The sequence below is a fragment of the Canis aureus genome, chromosome X (assembly GCF_053574225.1).
Source record: "Canis aureus isolate CA01 chromosome X, VMU_Caureus_v.1.0, whole genome shotgun sequence".
Classification (NCBI taxonomy): Eukaryota; Metazoa; Chordata; class Mammalia; order Carnivora; family Canidae; genus Canis; species Canis aureus.
The window spans coordinates 863,036-883,325 of record NC_135649.1 but is presented as its reverse complement, the minus strand read 5'-3'; the positions used below and the strand labels follow the sequence as shown (position 1 = coordinate 883,325).

General features: G+C 41.8%; 1 protein-coding gene across 2 annotated transcripts in view; it reads right to left on the bottom strand.

The window, feature by feature from the left end:
- F8 (coagulation factor VIII) overlaps positions 1-20,290 on the bottom strand; it is a 148,528-nt gene that overhangs the window by 83,514 nt on the left and 44,724 nt on the right. For both annotated transcript variants that reach the window (XM_077888609.1, XM_077888608.1), the window contains exons 6-10: positions 11,854-11,952; positions 9,454-9,675; positions 7,167-7,425; positions 6,711-6,882; positions 2,509-2,602 (exon numbers count right to left, since the gene is read on the bottom strand). In XM_077888609.1, the coding sequence (XP_077744735.1) occupies positions 2,509-2,602; positions 6,711-6,882; positions 7,167-7,425; positions 9,454-9,675; positions 11,854-11,952 (846 nt within the window). The remainder of the gene's footprint in view (positions 1-2,508; positions 2,603-6,710; positions 6,883-7,166; positions 7,426-9,453; positions 9,676-11,853; positions 11,953-20,290) is intronic.

Genomic DNA, 20,290 nt, shown 5'->3' with positions numbered 1-20,290 from the left:
TGGAGGTCTATTCTTTGAAAAAAATGTCTATTCACGTTCTCTGGCCATTTTTTAATTGGATTACTTATGTTTTTGGTGTTGAGTTGCATAAGTTCTTTATATATTTTGGACATTAACACTTTATCACATACGTCATTTGCAAATATCTTCTCCCATTTAGTAGTAGGTTGCCTTTTTGTTTTGTTGACTGTTTTTTTCCCTGTGCAAAAGTTTTTTAGTTTGATGCAGTCCCAATAGTTTTTTAAAAAGATTTTATTTACTTATTCATGAGAGACACACAGCACACACACACACACACACACACACACACACACACACAGGCGGAGACACAGGTGGGAGAGGGAGAAGCAGGCTCCATGCAGGGAGCCTGACGTAAGACTCGATCCTGGGACTCCAGGATCAGGCCCTGGGCCAAAGGCAGGTGCTAAACCGCTGAGACACCCAGAGATCCCCAGTCCCAATAGTTTTTGATTTGCTTTTGTTTCCCTTGCCTGAAACTCAACTCAAAAACACAAGAAACAATAAGGACTGGCAAGGATGTGGAGAAAAAGGAATCTTCTTGCACTGTTGGTGGGAATGCAAAGTGGCATAACCACTGTGGAAAATAGTATGGAGGTTCCTTAAATAATTAAAAATGAAATTCCCATATGATCAGTAATTCCATTACTGGGTATTTACCCAAAGAATATGAAAATACTAAATCAAAAAGATACATGCACCCTTTTGTTTATTGCAGCATTATTTACAATAGCCCAATTATGGAAGCAGCCCGAGTGGCCTTCAATACATGAGTGGATAAAGATGTGACACACACACACACACACACACACACACACACACATACACACAATGAAACATCACTGCATAAAAAGAAATAATCATGCCATTTGCAATGACATGAATGGAGCTAGAGGGTATAACGCTAAGTGAAATATGTCAGTCAGAGAAAAAAATACAATGTGGTTTCATTCATATGTGGAATATAAGAAACAAACGAGCAAAGGAAAAGAGGGAGAGAGGCAAATCAAGACACAGACTCTAACTATGGAGAACACACTGATGCTCACCAGAGAGGAGGTGGGGGGGAGTGTGGGAAATAGGTGATGGAGAGATAAGGACACTTGTCCTGATGAGCACTGGGGTGTCTTATGGAAGTGTTGAATCACTACATCATACACCTGAAACTAATATAACAGTGTATGTTAACTGTACTGGAACTAAATTTAAAAACTAATAACAAAAATAAAGTCAAAACAGCGTTGAGGTACTACTTTCCACCCACCAGATTGGTAGGATTCTTAAAAACGGTCAATGTCTAGGGGCACCTGGGTGGCTCATTCAGCTAAGCAAGCATCTGCCTTTGGCCCAGGCCATGACCCCAGGGTCCTGGGAGCAGCCCCGAGTCAGGTTCCCTGCTCAGGGGGAGTCTGCTTCTCCTTGTCCTCTGACTCTGCAGCTCCTCCTGCTTGTGCTCTCTCTGTCAAATAGATAAATACATAGTCTTAAAAAAAACTGTCGATGTCTAGATATCAATAATATGGGAAATTATACTTTCATATATGTGTAGTAGGAGTATGAATTATAACTTTATTTGGGGACAAAAGTGCGGCTATCTATTAAAAATAGAAACATATATCCTGTGACTCAAAAGTTCCAGTTTGAGGTCAGTGAACTTGAAGATAGGTCAACAGAATCTATCCACTTTGCAGACAAGATGGAGAAAGAAAATAATTTGATAAAAATATTAAGGCGTGTAGGACGATACCAAAATGTCATTCATGTAATTAGAGACTCAGGAAAGGAGACAGAGAATAGGGTAGAAAATTCTTTTGAAGAAATAATGACCACAATCTTTGCAATTTGTAAAACTAAGTTTACAGATCTAGGAAGATCACTGAATCCCAAGTAGGATAAACATGAAGAAAATCACAGCCAGGGAAAAGTAACGTATGAGGGGAGAATAATTCAGTGGAATGTTAATTTAGCTATTATGAAGGCCAGAAGATTGTAAAACAATATTTTCAAAGTGCTAAAGGGAATAAAAAGCACTCTCAGCACAGAGTTGTATATCTAGGAAAATTAACCTTCAAAAGTAAAGACTGTGGGACGCCTGGGTGGCTCAGCAGTTGAGTGTCTGCCTTTGGCTCAGGGCGTGATCCCAGTCCCGGGATTGAGTCCCACATCGGGCTCCCCAGAGGGAGCCAGCTTCTCCCTCTGCCTGTGTGTCTGCCTCTCTCATGAATAAATATAAATAAAGTCTTTTAAAAAAACGAAAGTAAAGACTGTGATATGCCTGTTTAAAGCAAAAATTATAGCATTTTTATGTGTAAAGTGTGTAGATGCAATACATATGGAAATGCTAGCATACAGGGTGGCGGGGTGATACATGTGCCTATCCAGTGCGTAACAGCTGGGGTCAGGACCACTACGATGTCCGTGCTATTGAGGCTGGGACCTTATGTAGACCTACAGGTAAGTAGGACTTAGTAAGATTGGTGTGACACTTACCTTTTGGCAATCTCCCTGTGTGCAGAGGAGTGACATAATTGATCCCATGAGGGTAGATGTTATATGGCCGGCTGGCTTGATTCTTAAATATAATCTGAAAGTATAAATGAAATAGAAGATCAAATCGTAAAACAACTCGGATCAACAGGAAGTGTGGCCTATTTCCTGAAAACAAAAGCTGCCTTATACCCGTATCACAGGGGTTTGTTCTTGCCATATAATTGCTCAGGCAGCAACTTTGCTTTTTTACTCGAGGCCCCTTTCCACTTCTTTACAGTTATTTCAATTGCTTCAGGAAGTATTTCTTGTACCCTCTCACCTTCATTGAAATCTGAAGGTCTGCTGAGGACAGTGTTTCCCCTCAGCTTTATTTCACCATTTGGGCACTAAATTCCCCAAGAGTGAAGAGGAAAACTGTGACGCAGGTGATAACATCCTCACCGAATGAGGAGGCATGAGCAGGAGGAAGGGTGGCAGTCAGCACTACCTGATCATATGAGGAAGGATGAAGAGCAGTAACATGGAGGCAACAGTTAAGAACACTGGACACACCAACCCAGTCTCCAGATCTGAGCTTGGCCATGATGTGAGGATATAAAACCAACTTCCACCTGCATTATTGTCTTAAAATCCACTCATTTGGTAAAACCCATTAAACAGCCTATATTCATTGTCTGCATTTAAGCAGCAGAATGACGTACAAGAAAAATCACGTAGCTCTGCAATCAGCCTTTTAAAATTCGTGATCACAAATCTCAAATGAGCACTCAAGCTACCTACCTATCATATTAGGTTTTCCTAGAAATTCACCTTCCTACTTATTAAGTTGATTAATTTTTGGTTTCAGATTCTCACTCTCAGGTGTTACTGTTTTCACCAAGAAAGGAACTTCCTTGCCCTCCCACCGTCAAATCTACCCACCTCCATGCATGTGAAAATTACTACTATCTAATGCCAACATCTCTTTTTTCTAGTAAACAATAAGTTTGCAGCATCTTCCATTTTAAAAACGTCCTTTTGGAGCAGAATAGAGAGCCACACAAATATCAACTAATTTTTGACAAAGAATCAGAAGGCAATAAAATGGTGCAAAGATAATCTTTTCAGCAAATGTTGCTGGAACAACCGGATAGCCACATGCAAAAAACAGAAAAACTAACCTCAAAGGAATCACATATCTACATACTTTTTAAAGAACTCTTCTGTATGTGATCAATATCTCTACTTCTCCATTTATTTATTTAATCATTTATCTACATCAGTAAAGATTCATGGATATTAATCAAATACTACTTTACTTTGTTGCTCCAGTTCTTCCATCGCAGCCATTAGCAGCTCTGTCAGTTGGCTCCTATGTTCCTTTGGCATTGTCCCACTCTTTTATTTTTCTGAGTACTTTCTCACTATATTAAAAGTTCATACTGATGTCTCCAACTCTAATCCAGAATCACATGATTTATTCTAGCCTAATTATATTATGACCCTCTCCAACAATGAGAAATCTGGCTCTCATCAAGTGTCATCCATTTATTTAATCTTCAAAGAATAACAGTTTTATTTCTTTCCAATCTGAAAGCTTTATTTTTCTCCCTAAAACACTGGCTAAGTTTTTTAGTAAAATACAAATACAGGTGCGTTTTATCCTGATCTGTAACAGGAGGATTCTGAATTTCACCATAAGTATGATGGTGACTATAGGTTTTCTGCAGATCTTTATTAGGATAAGGATGTCCCTTGCAATCCCTATTTCTTATGTCTTTTTATTATGTCTTACTTATTTTCTACATATAAGATCATGTCATCTGCAAATATAGTATTATTTCTTCCTTTCCAATCCGATGCCTGTAATTCCTGTTTTTTTTTTAAGATTTTATTTATTTATTCATGAGAGACACAGGGAGAGGCAGAGACAAAGGCAGAGGGCGAGGCAGGCTCCATGCAGGGAGCCCCATGTGGGACTTGATCCTGAGTCTCCAGGATCACGCCCTGGGCAGAAGGCAGATGACCAACCACTGAGCCACCCAGGTGACTCCTAATTCCTATTTTTGTTTTGTTCGTTTTACTTACTGTGCTGGTTTCCAATACAATATTAAATAGAAGTGACAAGAGTAAACTTAATTTTTTTCTCAATCTTAGGGAGAAAACACTCTTTCACCATATAATAAATTTTCTTAGATGTTCTTCACTAAGTTAAGGCCCTTGTCTTCTGTTGCTAGTTCAGACTTTTTCTCATCATGAACGGGTAGTGGATTTTGTCAAACTGTATTTCTCTACCTGTTACACAGTCATGTGCTTTTTGTTTTTTATCTGATTAATATGGTGTATTGCCTTAATGTTCATATATCCTGGGATAAATCCCACTTGATCATGGTGTATATTCCTTTTAAAGTGCTGCTAGATACTAATGTGTCGTGGAAGGCTTTTATGTCTATATTCATAAGGGATATTGGACTACAGTTTTCTTTAACACTTGAGACTTGTCCTATGGCATAATGTATGGTCTGTCCTGGATAATGTTTTATGTGCACTTGGGAGGAATGTATATTCTACTGGGAGGTGGAACAGTCCATCCACTGTTCTATATATGTCTGTTAGGGACCAGTTGATTTATAGACAAAGGAAATTAGCCATTTGTCAATAACTGTTGAATCTGAATGATGGGTTCAAAGACCTTTATTTTATTCGTTTTTAAAGATTTTATTTATTTATTAATGAGAGACACACAGAGAGAGAGGCAGAGACACAGGCAGAGGAAGAAGCAGGCTCCATGCAGGGAGCCCAATGTGGGATTTGATCCTGGGACTCCAGCATCATTCATGGCCTGGGCTGAAGGCAGACGCTAAACTGCTGAGTCACCCAGGGATCCCCAAGATGTTTATTTTGTTATTCCACCTGTAGGTATGTTTGAAATTTTTCATGTAAAAAATAATCCTCGCATTCTTACATTGATAGAAAAGTTTAATAGGATTCAAGATGTCCAAGGCTAACTTTAATTAAAAAATGAGGTAGATCTGTATATCTTGATGTGAAATGATATTCAAGATATATTGTGAACTTTAAAAAAATCAAGGTACAGAATAATTTACATAGTGCTCCTGTTTTTGTTTAAAATATGGACATAACACATATATTTATATGCTATTTCTAGAAGAAGATATTAAAACTGACAGTAATGATTGCCTATCAGACTATGGGATTAGAAGTCTAGGAGGGAGAAAAATTTGCCTTTCACTATATACATATTTACCTTTTGAATTATTTTCACTGGATAATTCAAAAATAGGTAAATAAAATTTAGAAAGAAAAATTGAAGGATAGGTAAAATGGTTTTTTTGGGATAGCTAAAATGTTAAATACAATCAGGAAAGACTTACTCTACAAATAATCAAAATATAGGACAAGGTTGCAGTCATCAAGACAGTGTGGTAACAGATCAATTTAAGAAAGCAGGGATCCCTGGGTGGCGCAGCAGTTTGGCGCCTGCCTTTGGCCCAGGGCGCGATCCTGGAGACCCGGGATCGAATCCCACGTCGGGCTCCCGGTGCATGGAGCCTGCTTTTCCCTCTGCCTGTGTCTCTGCCTCATTCTCTCTCTCTCTCTGTGACTATCACAAATAAATAAAAAAATTTAAAAAAAAAGAAAGCAGATTTTAGCAATTTAGTATATCATAAAGAAGACATTTTTAAATTAGTGAAGAAAGGGTCAATTGTGTCAGTCAGGTCTCATTTGGGGAAATACATATTTGACACTATATACTACAACCAAAAGTAACTTCCAGAGCAATTAAAACCCTTACTGTAAAAATAAAACTAGAAAAGTAAAAGAATAAAATATAATAGACTATTTTTTCTAAAGATTTTATTTATTTATTCATGAGAGACACACACACACACACACAGAGAGAGAGAGAGACAGGCAGAGGGAGAAGCAGGCTCCATGCAGGGAGCCCGATGTGGGACTCGACCCCGCGTCTCCAGGATCAGGCCCTGGGCTGAAGGCGGCGCTAAACTGCTGAGCCACCCGGGCTGCCCTATACTCACATTTAAAAAACAAATTTATAATGTATATTTATTTGTATGACATTTATAATTTTTAGAAAATCATATCCATTAGAGGCAAGGGTGAATTAAGAAGCTTTTAGAAACTCAAAATTCTCCAGACTCTGTCTTCTTACTCAACCTTACTTCTCTTCTTCAACTTACCAGCAGTGTGTCTCCAACTTCTCCATAAAGTAAAGGTCCCAGGATTCCTGATTCATACTGAATAGCTTCACGAGTCTTAAATGTCTCATCTGTGTATGCCACAAATCGGACTTTTTTGTACTTCTTACCAATCCGCTGAGGACCATTGTTCAAATACAGATTTTTATGACTTCTGCATGAGACATAAATAGATGAGATGTTGGGATGGAGAATTCTAGGTAGAGGACAGGTGACTAAAATCCATCTCTAAAACAGCTGAAATTACTTAATTGATGGAAAGGAGTGAGAAAAATACAAGTATCCCTGATGCTTAGCTATGTTAGCAATGCTTATATTATTTGATTCTATACCGGTACCTAACTGTAAACACGGCTTGAGAATTTGTTGTTTTGAATCATTGAAAATAACCTTTTGAAAATGAGGAAGAATTAGTATCAAGAGTTAAAAGATGCTTACCTATCATTGGGGATGGGGCCTGAGGGAGCATAGTCCCAGTCCTCCTCCTCAGCAGCAATATAGTGGACCCAAGTTTTAGGATGCTTCTTGGCAACTGAGCGGATTTGGATAAAGGGAGAAGAGCTGTCGTCATCAAAGCTAACTACGTCCATGTCAGAATCATAAAGACCATCATCATAATCTTTATCTTCATTATTTTTCATGCGCAGCTGGGGTTCCTCTGGGCAGCTATCTACTTTGACATAAGCTTCCATACCATCTGGAGTCGGACAAAACAAACAATGTTAGGGTCCTATAAGACTTCCTTGCTTTAACTTCTACAACTTCATGGTCTCTCATTAAGCCTTCAAGGCCCTCTCCTAAGTGTTCCCTTCCCCACACCAATACCCTTATCTTGCCACTCTCCTAGAGAAATCACCTCCCCCGTAGTACCCACCATTTCCCTTCTGCCTAATTATCCTCCAATGTATGTTTATCCCTTTTTCAAGACTCACTCATTTGTTCTTGGAATATATATGAATATTTCCTTTCTGGAATTGACTGTGAACCTATCACTCTCCAACTCCCTGATTATAAACAAGCAGACTTGAGAAACTGTGTATTTTCAGCATGTGGATGCCTAGGTCAGACCAACTCTCCATTCTGGCAGTTACCTAATGATTTCTATATACGTTCCATTGAATATGATACAAACCATTGATTTAGTAAGTTTATTAGGAAATATGTCAGTGTAGATATATATTTTAAGACATTCCAAGTTCATAAAAACATGAAAAGGTAAAACTTAAGAGTTAGGGAAATATATGTGATATACTTTAAGAGCATGTCTGTTTGTGACTAGTTGTAAGCCCTACAGCAAGTCTATTCAACAATGTCAATCTCATCTTTGGCTTTATAAAATGTGGATTATAATAATTTCCACCCAATCTATGCCATACAGCTATTGTGAAGATCAATACTAAAAAGGCAGACTTATTTACTGGATGATGGGGAATAGGATAGATTTCAGAAGCAGCAAAGAACTAGTTTGGGATTCAGGCAGCTTTAAACATTATTCATTCTAGATCTAAAAATGAAAGGTTTTGTCTGTGGTCCAATAAGACAAAGCATTTTTCTGAAAAATGAGAATTAAAATCAGTGGAAAGAAGTCAAAATAATAAAGCAAAACATAAGTAAACTCCTCAAACTAGATAACAACCAATCTGCATACAAGCAAATGACCTATTCCTCTGTGCCTATAGGATCAACTTCCTTTGTTCCCTAACATCTTGTTAAAATTCCCATAAATGTCATGTAACAGATGAGGAAAAGAGGTCCCTATTCTTCATCACTACAGAGGACTATAAATGAAGCCACCCATAGAATCTAAGGGGAAAATGGTGGACGCAAGGCAAGATCAAATCTCCTCTCCAAGGCAACTGGGGAATCTGAAGACAGGGTTGATGCAAGAGGGCCAGAGCAGACCAGTACTCTTAGACACACAACATGAGGCCTCCTTGACATTTCTCCCCAGCAGCCCTCAATGCTGCAACAAAGACAATGTGAAGAGTTAGCAGAGCGAATCTACGAGAAGGAAAATGGGCTGCAACGGTCACGTTACATGAGCTTTCAGCTTGTAGCTACAAATGAGGTCACGTTAACAGGAATTAGAAACTGTAAGTATTATCGTCACAATTTACTTACACAGGACCTTCAACCCTTTGCAAAGTCCTCATTAAGACATCTTTGCAGACCTCACATCATGGTTTACATGTGCTCACCAACTTCCACTGCCACGCTGCTTCTCCCCATGTCCAGTGTCCCCGAAAGGCTCTGTGTTTGCCAGGTCTCTCATCTCCTATGAGGTGTCGAGGGAGTGCCTCCGTGTACACCAGTACATGGTTTCATAGTGAGAACTGCAGTATCCTCTTGTCTGGACATCACTACTGCTAGCCTGCAGTCCTTATGGCTACAACCTAGGCAATGCTGAGCTTTTTTTTATTTCCTTAAATTTCTCATACAATGTATCTTCAGCTATGACCTGCAATCCTTCTCTCCATAGTATTGAAGGCTAGTAAATGGGATCTGGCCAGGAAATCTATGATATACTGTCCTCCCCACTTTCACCACCTCATTTGTCCCTAAAATGTCTCCCCTCTGCTATTACAGGCATTTAAGCTGAAAATTCACCAGTACTACTAACACTCAAGCGCTCTTACATTCAAGGTGAAATCTTATACTGGATAGTGGACAGTAAAAGTAGACCTGAATATTTATAATACACATTTTTAGGATCAACAGATATTACCATGTTGATGGGAAGGGATATGACAAAACAGTAGAAACTGGCCAAGGTCCATCAGGAATGTCTGAGCAGTAAGGAAAGTAATTGGTGAGATCTCCAAGGAGGCCTGGCGGTGGTTCCTCACAAGAAATGTGTGACCTTCGAGAAAAATTGAGTGCACTTCGGGGGTGGTGCCCATTCCAATCACATGCCAATAGACTGATCTCTTGTGACACACAGTAAGACCTGTAACATAGGAGTGAGAGAGTTATGGTCAAGAAGTAGACAATTTGAAATGGAAAACACTTTCTAGGATAGGATGGACAAATTGACCTTCTAATTTTATTATGGACTTGGAATCAAACTTTCTAAGAATGCTGGCGTACTGCCAAACCAATAGCTCTTACCAATGTCATCAATGAGTGCCATGCTGCTAAATCCAATGGACACTTTTCAATCATCTGCACCCGGTGACCACTCATTCCTTCCTGAAATTCTCTTCCTCCCTTGGCCTTTGTGCCAACACCCCTCTGGGTTTTATTTCCCTATGGTTTAGATAGCTCCTTCTTCTGTTTCCTTTCCTGACCCTTCATTAAACAATGGACTACCTAGGACTCAGCTCGAGACCTTATTCTCTTGTTAATCAATATTTTTTTCTTTTTTTAAATATATTTTTTTCTTTGAACAATGTCAAAATTATGCAAGTGAGAATTATTCTTCTCACCATTCTCATTTCTCACATCCATTCTGACACTAATCATGGCACTATAATGAATTATACTAATATTTATTGAGCACTTGTTTTGTATCAAGCACTATCCAAACTGTTTTACAAGTTTTAACTCATTCAGCTCCAGTAACGATCTGAATGGAGAAGCTATCAAGGAGAGGAAACTGATGCCCAGAGAGGTTAATTAACTCACTCAAACTGGAGCCCAAGCAACTGTATGTTTAAATCGTACACTGTGAACTACTAGGGCACAGCTGTCTCATATTTTGGCTCCTGAAGCTTTCAAATATACATATTTTTCACCATTATTAGTGCCCACTATCTTAATCCAAGCTAGGTACCACTGTCTCTTGTCTTTGTCTCAAGTTCAAACTCTCTAGTAAGGCCTAGAAAGCCTTGAATGGTATTGGCAACTGAGGTCTCTGTGTGGGACATGCCTTTGTATGGTGCCTTCACTCCCAGGTGAAGCTTTAACATCTTCTTTTTGTTCTCTGAAATTCCACAATTGTGATTTTGTATGGGGATCTTTTTTTTTTTTAATTTTTTTGGGGATCTTTTTCAATTTATCTTGCTGAGAAATTTGAATATGAAGACTCAAATATTTTCATCCTTAATACTTTCTTCTATCATTTCTCTGAATTTTAAAATCCGCTTTAGGGGCACCTGGGTGGCTCAGTGGTTGAGCGTCTGCCTTCAGCTCAGGTCATGATCCCGGGGTCCTGGGATCAAGTCCCGCATCAGGCTCCCTGCGGGGAACCTGCTTCTCCCTCTGCCTGTGTCTTTGCCTCTCTCTCTGTGTCTCTCATGAATAAATGAATAAAATCCTTAAAAACAATCTTTTTTTTTTAAACAATCTGTTCTTAAAATGTATTCTCAATCTCTTTTTGTTTTATTTTCTGGGAGATTTTCTCTATTGTAACTACCTTCTATTGAGCTTGACAATTATATTCTGATTTTTTTGTGAGCATACTCTTGGTTTGATTGTTTCTTTTTATCATAGAAATTGTATTATTACTTTATTGATTTAGTATCTTCTTGAACCTTTATGAAAATACTAAGTAGATCATTTGACAAGTTTTTTTAAAGTGTTATCTCTTCTTGTTCCAGAATTATTATTTTCTTTGTTTATGTTGCATATCCCTTTCATGTTTCAGGTTTTTGTTCAGTATTTGTTCATCCTTGGCTGCCCACCTATATTTAAGCAAAACGAAAGAGAAATCTGTGAGCTCTGTATACATGGGCAGGCCTGCATTTATAGGTGACTAGAAGAGGAATCTGTCACTTTAGTTCAAGGCCCCACCAGAGGCCAGCAGTCAGTGGGCTTTCCTCTGGGGATACAGAGCTGCCTGAGGAGAACCAAAGAAGAGAGCCCTGGTGGTGAATGCAGAAGACCCTCATGATTCTTTCTTGTTTTTAAATTTTTACTTATTTATTTATTTGAAAGAGAGAGAGAGAGAGAGAGAGAGACTGACTATATGCACAAGAGAGCCCGCACTCATGCACATGTGGAGGAGGGAGCAGAGGGGGAGTAAGGGGTCTCCAGCAGGGTCCCCACTGAGGGCAGCGCCCAAAGCAGGGCCCAGTCTCCCGGCCCTGAGAACATGACATGAGCTGAGACAGAGTCCGAGGCTAACGGACCGAGCCCCCCCGCAGGCACCCTGACCCTGAGGATCCTTGAGCAGGTGTGTACCTACCTGGCAGAGACCTGTTTACATAGCCATTGATGGTGTGCAGCTCATGCTGGGCCTCAGCCTGTGTCAAAGACGCATTTGTTTCTGAGTGCCAACTTTTCCCTGATGAAAGAGGAGGCGAGGACGTAAGCGTCTGGGTCCCGAAAGCCCCTCCTTTTGTCCTCCCACCGTCCCGTGGGGCTGAGACTGAGGACAGTCACTTCCTCTGAAGCATGTCTCAGCACAGTGGGCCTGGGTGACCTGCCCTCAAGGACAGGAGGAGAAAGGGACAAGACAGTGACCTCAAGGCAGACATTTCTTGCTCAGACTGATCAGCTCTCCCTCCATCTGTCCGTGACCATCGATGGGAAGGGATGACGGCAGATGAAAGGCAGGAGAAGAGGGGGCAAGAGGGCGGAGGAGTAGGGTCCTCAAGTCACCTGTCCCCACCAACTTACCTAGAAAACCTTCAAATCATCCTGAAAATCTACGAATTCGGCCTGAGATTTAAGGAGAAAACAGCTGGAATGCTACAGTGAGAAGAGTTCGCGCTTCTATCAAGGTAGGAAGACGGGGAAAAAGAAATAAAAAAGCATCCAAGGGGGAGGGGTCCCTGAGGAGCCGGGCTGAGGCTGGGGGGAGTGTCCCCAGGACAGGAGAGCCCCGTCGGAGGAGCAGGAGCTGCACCAACCTTCCCGGGCGGAAAGGGGCCTGCAGGGGGTTGGAGCAGGACCCCAGGAGGGCGGGGATGCCCTCGGGCTCCCTGGGACACTAACAGACACCTGCGCCCCAGGGAGAGTGCGCCGAGCTCCCTAAGGGCTGCAGTGTGCACGGCGGGACCCAGAGCAGCTCGGAGGGGCTCAGGCGGAGGAAGAGGCTCCACGGAGGGGGCTGCAGGGCGGGAGCAGCTCGGAGGGCTCGGGGGCGGCTCCGCGGAGGGAGCTGCGGGGCGGGAGCGCAAATCCAACAGCGCAGGCCCCGGAGCACTGGGCGCGGGGACACAGCCCAGGATCCGGCCTCCCCCCGGGACCGGCGGAAGCCAGGAGGGCCCAGGACAGCAAGGACACTCTTGCCGCCGGGGGCCCGAGCTATGTAGATCGCCCCCCACCCCAGAACATCCAGGAGCTGCTAGAGTTACTGATGGAGCTGACTCCAGGGCTGGAGAGCTGGCCGCCAGCACTCTTGTTGTTCCTCCTGGTGTCACCTTTTCCCTGGGAGTGAGTGGGGTCGCCAGGGAGCAGGGGCATCACAGGGCCAACAGCTCCCACTGAGCCATGCACCTGGCAGGGGTCGGGGCAGCTCCCCCAGGTGCACACACGTGAGAATCAGCACAGCAGGCCCCTCCCCCAGAAGACCAGCTGGAAGGACAGGGGAAGAGCAAGTTCTTGACCAAGCAGCCCTGGAAAGTTCCAGGGGAAGCCGAGGGATTTACAGTACACGGAATCAGAGGATACTCCCCCCCCTTTTTTTTTGTTTTCTGTTTGCTTCCCCCTCTTTTTTTTCTTCTCTTCTCTTTTTTTTCTTCTTTTTTATCTTTTTCTTTTCTTTTTTCTCTTCTCCCTTTTTCTCCTTTTCCCAATACAACTTGTTTTTGACCACTCTGCACTGGACAAAAGGACTAGAAGGAAAAACTCACCACAAAAAAAAGAATCGGAAACAGTCCTCTCTCCCACAGAGTTACAAAATCTGGATTACAATTCAATGTCAGAAAGCCAATTCATAAGCACTATTATACAGCTACTGGTGGCTCTAGAAAAAAGCATAAAGGACTCAAGAGACTTCATGACTGCAGAATTTAGATCTAATCATGCAGAAATTAAAAATCAATTAAATGAGATGCAATCCAAACTAGAAGTCCTAACGACGAGGGTTAACGAGGTGGAAGAACGAGTGAGTGACATAGAAGACAAGCTGATGGCAAAGAGGGAAACTGAGGAAAACAGGAAAACAATTAAAAGATCATGAGGATAGGTTAAGGGAAATAAATGACAGCCTCAGGAACAAAAATCTACGTTTAATTGAGGTTCTCGAGGGCGCCGAAAGGGACAGAGGTCCAGAATATGTATTTGAACAAATCATAGCTGAAAACTTTCCTAATCTGGGAAGGGAAACAGGCATTCAGATCCAGGAAATAGAGAGATCCCCCCTAAAATCAATAAAAACCGTTCAACACCTCAACATTTAAGAGTGAAGGTTGCAAATTCCAAAGATAAAGACAAGATCCTTAAAGCAGCAAGAGACAAGAAATATCTAACTTTTATGGGGAGAAATATAGATTAACAGCAGACCTCTCCACACAGACCTGGCAGGCCAGAAAGGGCTGGCAGGATATATTCAAGGTCCTAAATGAGAAGAACCTGCAGCCAAGAATCCTTTATCCAGCAAGGCTCTCATTCAGAATAGAAGGAGAGATAAAGACCTTCAAAGATAGGCAGAAACTGAAAGAATATGTGACCACCAAGCCAGCTCTGCAAGAAATATTAAGGGGGACTCTGTAAAAGAAAGAAGAAGTCCAAGGGAACAATCCACAAAAACACTGACTGAATAGGTGTCATGATGACACTAAATTCATATCTTTCAATAGTAACTCTGAATGTGAATGGGCTTAATGACGCCATCAAAAGGCACAGGGTGTCAGACTGGATAAAAAAGCAGAACCCATCTATTTTCTGTCTACAAGAAACTCATTTTACATGTAAGGACACCTACAGCCTGAAAATAACAGGTTGGAGAACCATGTACCATTCAAATGGTCCTCAAAAGAAAGCAGGGGTAGCCATCCTTATATCAGATAACCTAAAGTTTATCCCAAAGACTGTAGTGAGAGATGAAGAGGGACACTGTATCATACTTCAAGGATCTTCCAACAAGAGGACCTAACAATCATAAATATTTATGCCCCGAATGCGGGAGCTGCCAAGTATATCAAACAATTAATAACCAAAGTTAAGACATACTTAGATAATAATACACTTACACTTGGTGACTTGAATGTAGCGCTTTCTACAATCGACAGGTTTTCTAAGCACAATATCTCCAAAGAAACAAGAGCTTTAAATGATACACTGGACCAGATGGATGTCACAGATACCTACAGAACTTTACATCCAAATGCAACTGAATACACATTGTTCTCAAGTGCACATGGAACTTTCTCCAGAATAGACCACATACTGGGTCACAAATCAGGTCTTAACTGATACCAAAAGATTGGGATCGTCCCCTGAATATTTTCAGACCATAATGCTTTGAAACTTGAACTCAATCACAAGAAGAAATTTGGAAGAAATTCAAACATGTGGAGCATCCTGCTAAAAGATGAAAGGGTCAACCAGGAAATTAGAGAAGAATTTTAAAAATTCATGGAAACTAATGAGAATGAAGACACAACCATTCAAAATCTTTGGGATACAGCAAAAGCAGTCTTGAGGGGGAAATACATTGCAATACAAGCATCCCTCAAAAAATTGGAAAAAACTCAAATACACAAGCTAATCTTGCACCTAAAGGAACTGGAGAAAGAACAGCAAATAAAACCTACACCAAGCAGAAGAAGAGAGTTAATTAAGATTCGAGCAGAACTCAATGAAATAGAGACTAGAAGAACTGTAGAACAGATCAACAAAACCAGGAATTGGTTCCTTGAAAGAATTAATAAATAGATAAACCATTAGCCAGCCTTATTAAAAACAAAAAAGATTCAAATTAATAAAATCACTAATGAAAAAGATCACCAAAAAAAAAAAAAAAAGAAAAAGATCACCACCAATACCCAGGAAATACAAACGATTTTAAAAACATATTATGAGCAGCTATCCGCCAATAAATTAGGCAATCTAGAAGAAATGGACACATTTCTGGAAAACCACAAACTACCAAAACTGGAACAGGAAGAAATAGAAAACCTGAACAGGCCAATAACCAGGGAGGAAATTGAAGCAGTCATCAAAAACCTCCCAAGACACAAAAGTCCAGGGTATGGTGGCTTCCCAGGGGAGTTCTATCAAACGGTTGCAGAAGAATCAATTCCTATTCTACTAAAGCTGTTCAGAAAGATAGAATGAGACGGAATACTTCCAAACTTGTTCTCTGAGGCCAATATCATCTTAATTCCAAAACCAGAGAAAGACCCCACCAAAAAGGAGAATTATAGGCCAATATCCCTGATGAACACAGATGCAAAAATTCTCAACAAGATACTAGCCAATAGGATACAACAATACATTAAGAAGATTATTTACCATGACCAAGTGGGATGTATCCCCGGGATGCAAGGCTGGTTCAACACTCGTAAAACAATCAATGTGAAAAAAAAAAAAACAATCAATGTGATTGATCATATCAGCAAGAGATAAGACAAGAATCATATGATCCTTTCAATAGATACAGAGAAAGCATTGGACAAAATACAGCATCCGTTCCTGATCAAAACTCTTCAGAGTGTAGGGATAGAGGGAACATTCCTCAGCATCTTCAAAGCCATCTACGAAAAGCCCACAGCAAATATCATTCTCAATGGGGAAACACTGTGAGCCTTTCCCCTCAGACCAGGAACAAGACAGGGATGTCCACTCTCACCACTGCTATTCAACATAGTACTAGAAGTCCTAGCCTCAGCAATCAGGCAACAAAAAGAAATAAAAGGCATTCAAATTGGCAAAGAAGTCAAACTCTCCTGCTTTGCAGATGACATGAGACTGGACATAGAAAACCCAAAAGACTCCACCCCAAGATTGCTAGAACTCATGCAGCAATCTGGCAGTGTGGCAGGATACAAAATCAATGCCCAGAAGTCTGTGGCATTTCTATACACTAACAATGAGACTGAAGAAAGAGAAATTAAGGAGTCAATCCCATTGACAATTGCATCCAAAAGCATAAGATACCTAGGAATAAACCTAACCAAAGAGGTAAAGGATCTATACCCTAAAAACTACAGAACACTTCTGAAAGAAATTGAGGAAGACACAAAGAGATGGAAAAATATTCCATGCTCATGGATTGGCAGAATTAATATTGTGAAAAATGTCAATGTTACCCAGGGCAATGTACACGTTTAATGCAATCCCTATCAAAATACCATGGACTTTCTTCAGAGAGGTAGAACAAATCATCTTAAGATTTGTGTGGAATCAGAAAAGACCCCGAATGCCAGGGGAATATTAAAAAAGAAAACCATAGCTGGGGGCATCGCAATGCCAGATTTCAGGTTGTACTAGAAAGCTGTGGTCATCAAGACAGCCTGGTCCTGGCACAAAAACAGACACATAGATCAATGGAACAGAAGAGAGAATCAAGAAGTGGACCCTCAACTTTATGGTCAACTAATATTCGACAAAGCAGGAAATGATATCCACTGGAAAAAAGACAGTCTCTTCAATAAATGGTGCTGGGAAAATTGGACATCCACATGCAGAAGAATGAAACTAGACCACTCTCTTGCACCAGACACAAAGATAAACTCAAAATGGATGAAAGATCTAAATGTGAGACAGGAGTCCATCAAAATCCTAGAGGAGAACACAGGCAACACCCTTTTTGAACTTGGCCACAGCAACTTCTTGCAAGATTCATCCATGAAGGCAAGAGAAACAAAAGCAAAAATGAACTATTGGGACTTCATCAAGATAAGAAGCTTCTGCACAGCAAAAGAAACAGTCAACAAGGGATCCCTGGGTGGCGCAGCGGTTTGGCGCCTGCCTTTGGCCCAGGGCGCGATTCTGGAGACCTGGGATCAAATCCCACATCAGGCTCCCGGTGCATGGAGCCTGCTTCTCCCTCTGCCTGTGTCTCTGCCTCTCTCTCTCTCTCTGTGACTATCATAAATAAATAAAAATTAAAAAAAAATTAAAAAAAAAAAAGAAACAGTCAACAAAACTCAAAGACAACCTACAGGATGGGAGAAGATATTTGCAAATGACGTATCAGATAAAGGGCTAGTTTCCAAGGTCTATAAAGAACTTATTAAACTCAACAGCAAAGAAACAAACAATCAAATCATGAAATGGGCAAAAGACATGAACAGAAATCTCACAGAGGAAGACATAGACATGGCCAACACGCACATGAGAAAATGCTCCACATCACTTGCTATCAGGGAAATACAATTCAAAACCACAATGAGATCCCACCTCACAGCAGTGAGAATGGGGAAGATTAACAAGGCAGAAACCACAAATGTTGGAGAGGATGTTGAGAAAGGGGAACCCTCTTGCCCTGTTGGTGGGAATGTGACCTGGTGCAGCCACTCTGGAAAACTGTGTGGAGGTTCCTCAAAGAGTTAAAAATAGACCTGCCCTACAACCCAGCAATTGCACTGCTGGGGATTTACCCCAAAGATACAGATGCAGTGAAACGCCGGGACACCTGCACCCCGATGTTTCTAGCAGCAATGGCCACAATAGCCCAACTGTGGAAGGAGCCTCGGTGTCCATCGACAGATGATGGATAGAGAAGCTGTGGTCTATGTATACAATGGAATATTCCTCAGCCATTAGAAACTACAAATACCCACCATTTGCTTCGACATGGATGGAACTGGAGGGTATTATGCTGAGTGAAGTAAGTCAATCGGAGAAGGACACACATTATATGGTCTCCTCATTCATTTGGGGAATATAAAAAATAGTGAAAGGGAATAAAGGGGAAAGGAGAGAAAATGAGTGGGAAATATCAGAGAGGGAGACAGAACATGAGAGACTCCTAACGTCTTGTTAAGATCTTGTAGTAAAGGGCGCAGCGATTTAGCACCGCCTGAAGCCCGGGGTGTGATCCTGGAGATCCGGGATCAAGTCCCACGTGGAGCCTGCTTCTCCCTCTGCCTGTGTCTCTGCCTCTCTCTCACTTTCTATAAATATATTAATAAATCTTAAAAAATAAAGATCTTTTTGTAAACGAACAAGGGGTTGTAGAAAGGGCTGGGGGTGGGGGTGACTGGGTGACGGGCACTGAGGGGGGCACTTGATGGGATGAGTACTGGGTGGGATTTCATTCTGTTCGCTCACTGACTCATTTAAAAGGGAGCAGATGGGGGGAATCCCTGGGTGGCGCAGCGGTTTGGCGCCTGCCTTCAGCCCAGGGCGTGATCCTTGAGACCCAGGATCGAGTCCCGCGTTGGGCTCCCTGCATGGAGCCTGCTTTGCCCTCGGCCTGTGTCTCTGCCTCTCTCTCTGTGTGTGTCTCTCATGAACAAGTAAGTAAAATTTTTAAAAAGAAAAAAGAAAAGGGCTCTCAGTTCCTGCGGCTCCCAATCGCTTCTTCACACGGTAGCCGTGGAAACTGAAGCAGCTGAGAGCTTTCCCACGACCTCCTTGAAGTTCACAAGAGTGAGCGCACTGGGAACACTGTCCTTGCACAGCCATCTCGCTGAAGGTGCCCCTTCGTGCCAAGGACACCTACCCCAGACCAGAAGGAGAAGGAACAACTGAACTTGGTGTGAAGGTGCAGACAGGCTTTCTAGGCAAAGGTAACAGCATAGAGAAGGGTCTGGATGCAAGAGAACAGGTGGCACTTCTCAGCGCATCGCACGGTGTGTTCCGGCTGCCTGGGCCTGTGTGGCGAGGCCAGACAGACCAGCGGTAGCAGGGGGCCGGCGACACTGGCCAGGAGATGCAGAAGCGGCGGTGTGGGAAGACGGGACGGCAGGGGTGACTGTGTGGTTGCTTATATGACAGTCATGGTACGAGCAGGCGGTGCAAAAATTCCGACACTACTGATGACCTACTCTGCACCATGTAATGTTCTAAGTTAGTAAACGTATTATTTTATAAAGATTTTATTTATGTATTAGAGAGAGACAGAACAAGAGCAGGGGGAGGGAGAAGCAGGCTCCCTACTGAGCAGTCCCCGCCTCACCCAAGATCATGACCTGAGGCCAAGGCAGGTCCTTAACTGACTGAGCCACCCACATGCCCCTAAGCTACTAGATGTAAATCGCTTACTTCATTCCCACAAGTACCCAATGAAGAAAGTACCATTATTTCAATATTCAGTTTGAGCAAACTGAGACCCACAGATGTGTAGTGACTTGCCAAAGTAACTTAAAAGGAAGACTGGGTGACGGGCACTGACGTGGGCACTTGACGGGATGAGCCCTGGGTGTTATTCTATATGTTGGCAAATTGAAGACCAATAAAAAATAAATTTATAGAAAAAAAGGAAGAAAGGAAGAGAACACAGGCCTACTCATAGAAGCAGACAGGACAATGCCTGTTGCCGGGAGCGGAGGGGTGGGGGAAATGGGGGGATTATTGTGTAAAGACCACAAACTTCAGTTTTACGATGAATAAGTTCCAGGGACCGACTATACAGCCATGATAACTCTAGTTAATAATACTGTCTTGAACATGGAAAATATGCTAAGGGAGTAGATTACAGTCGCACTCATCACACACAAACTTAGGAGATGGACATGTTGATTTAGCCTGACTATAGCAACCATTTATTATCTTTTCTATATCAG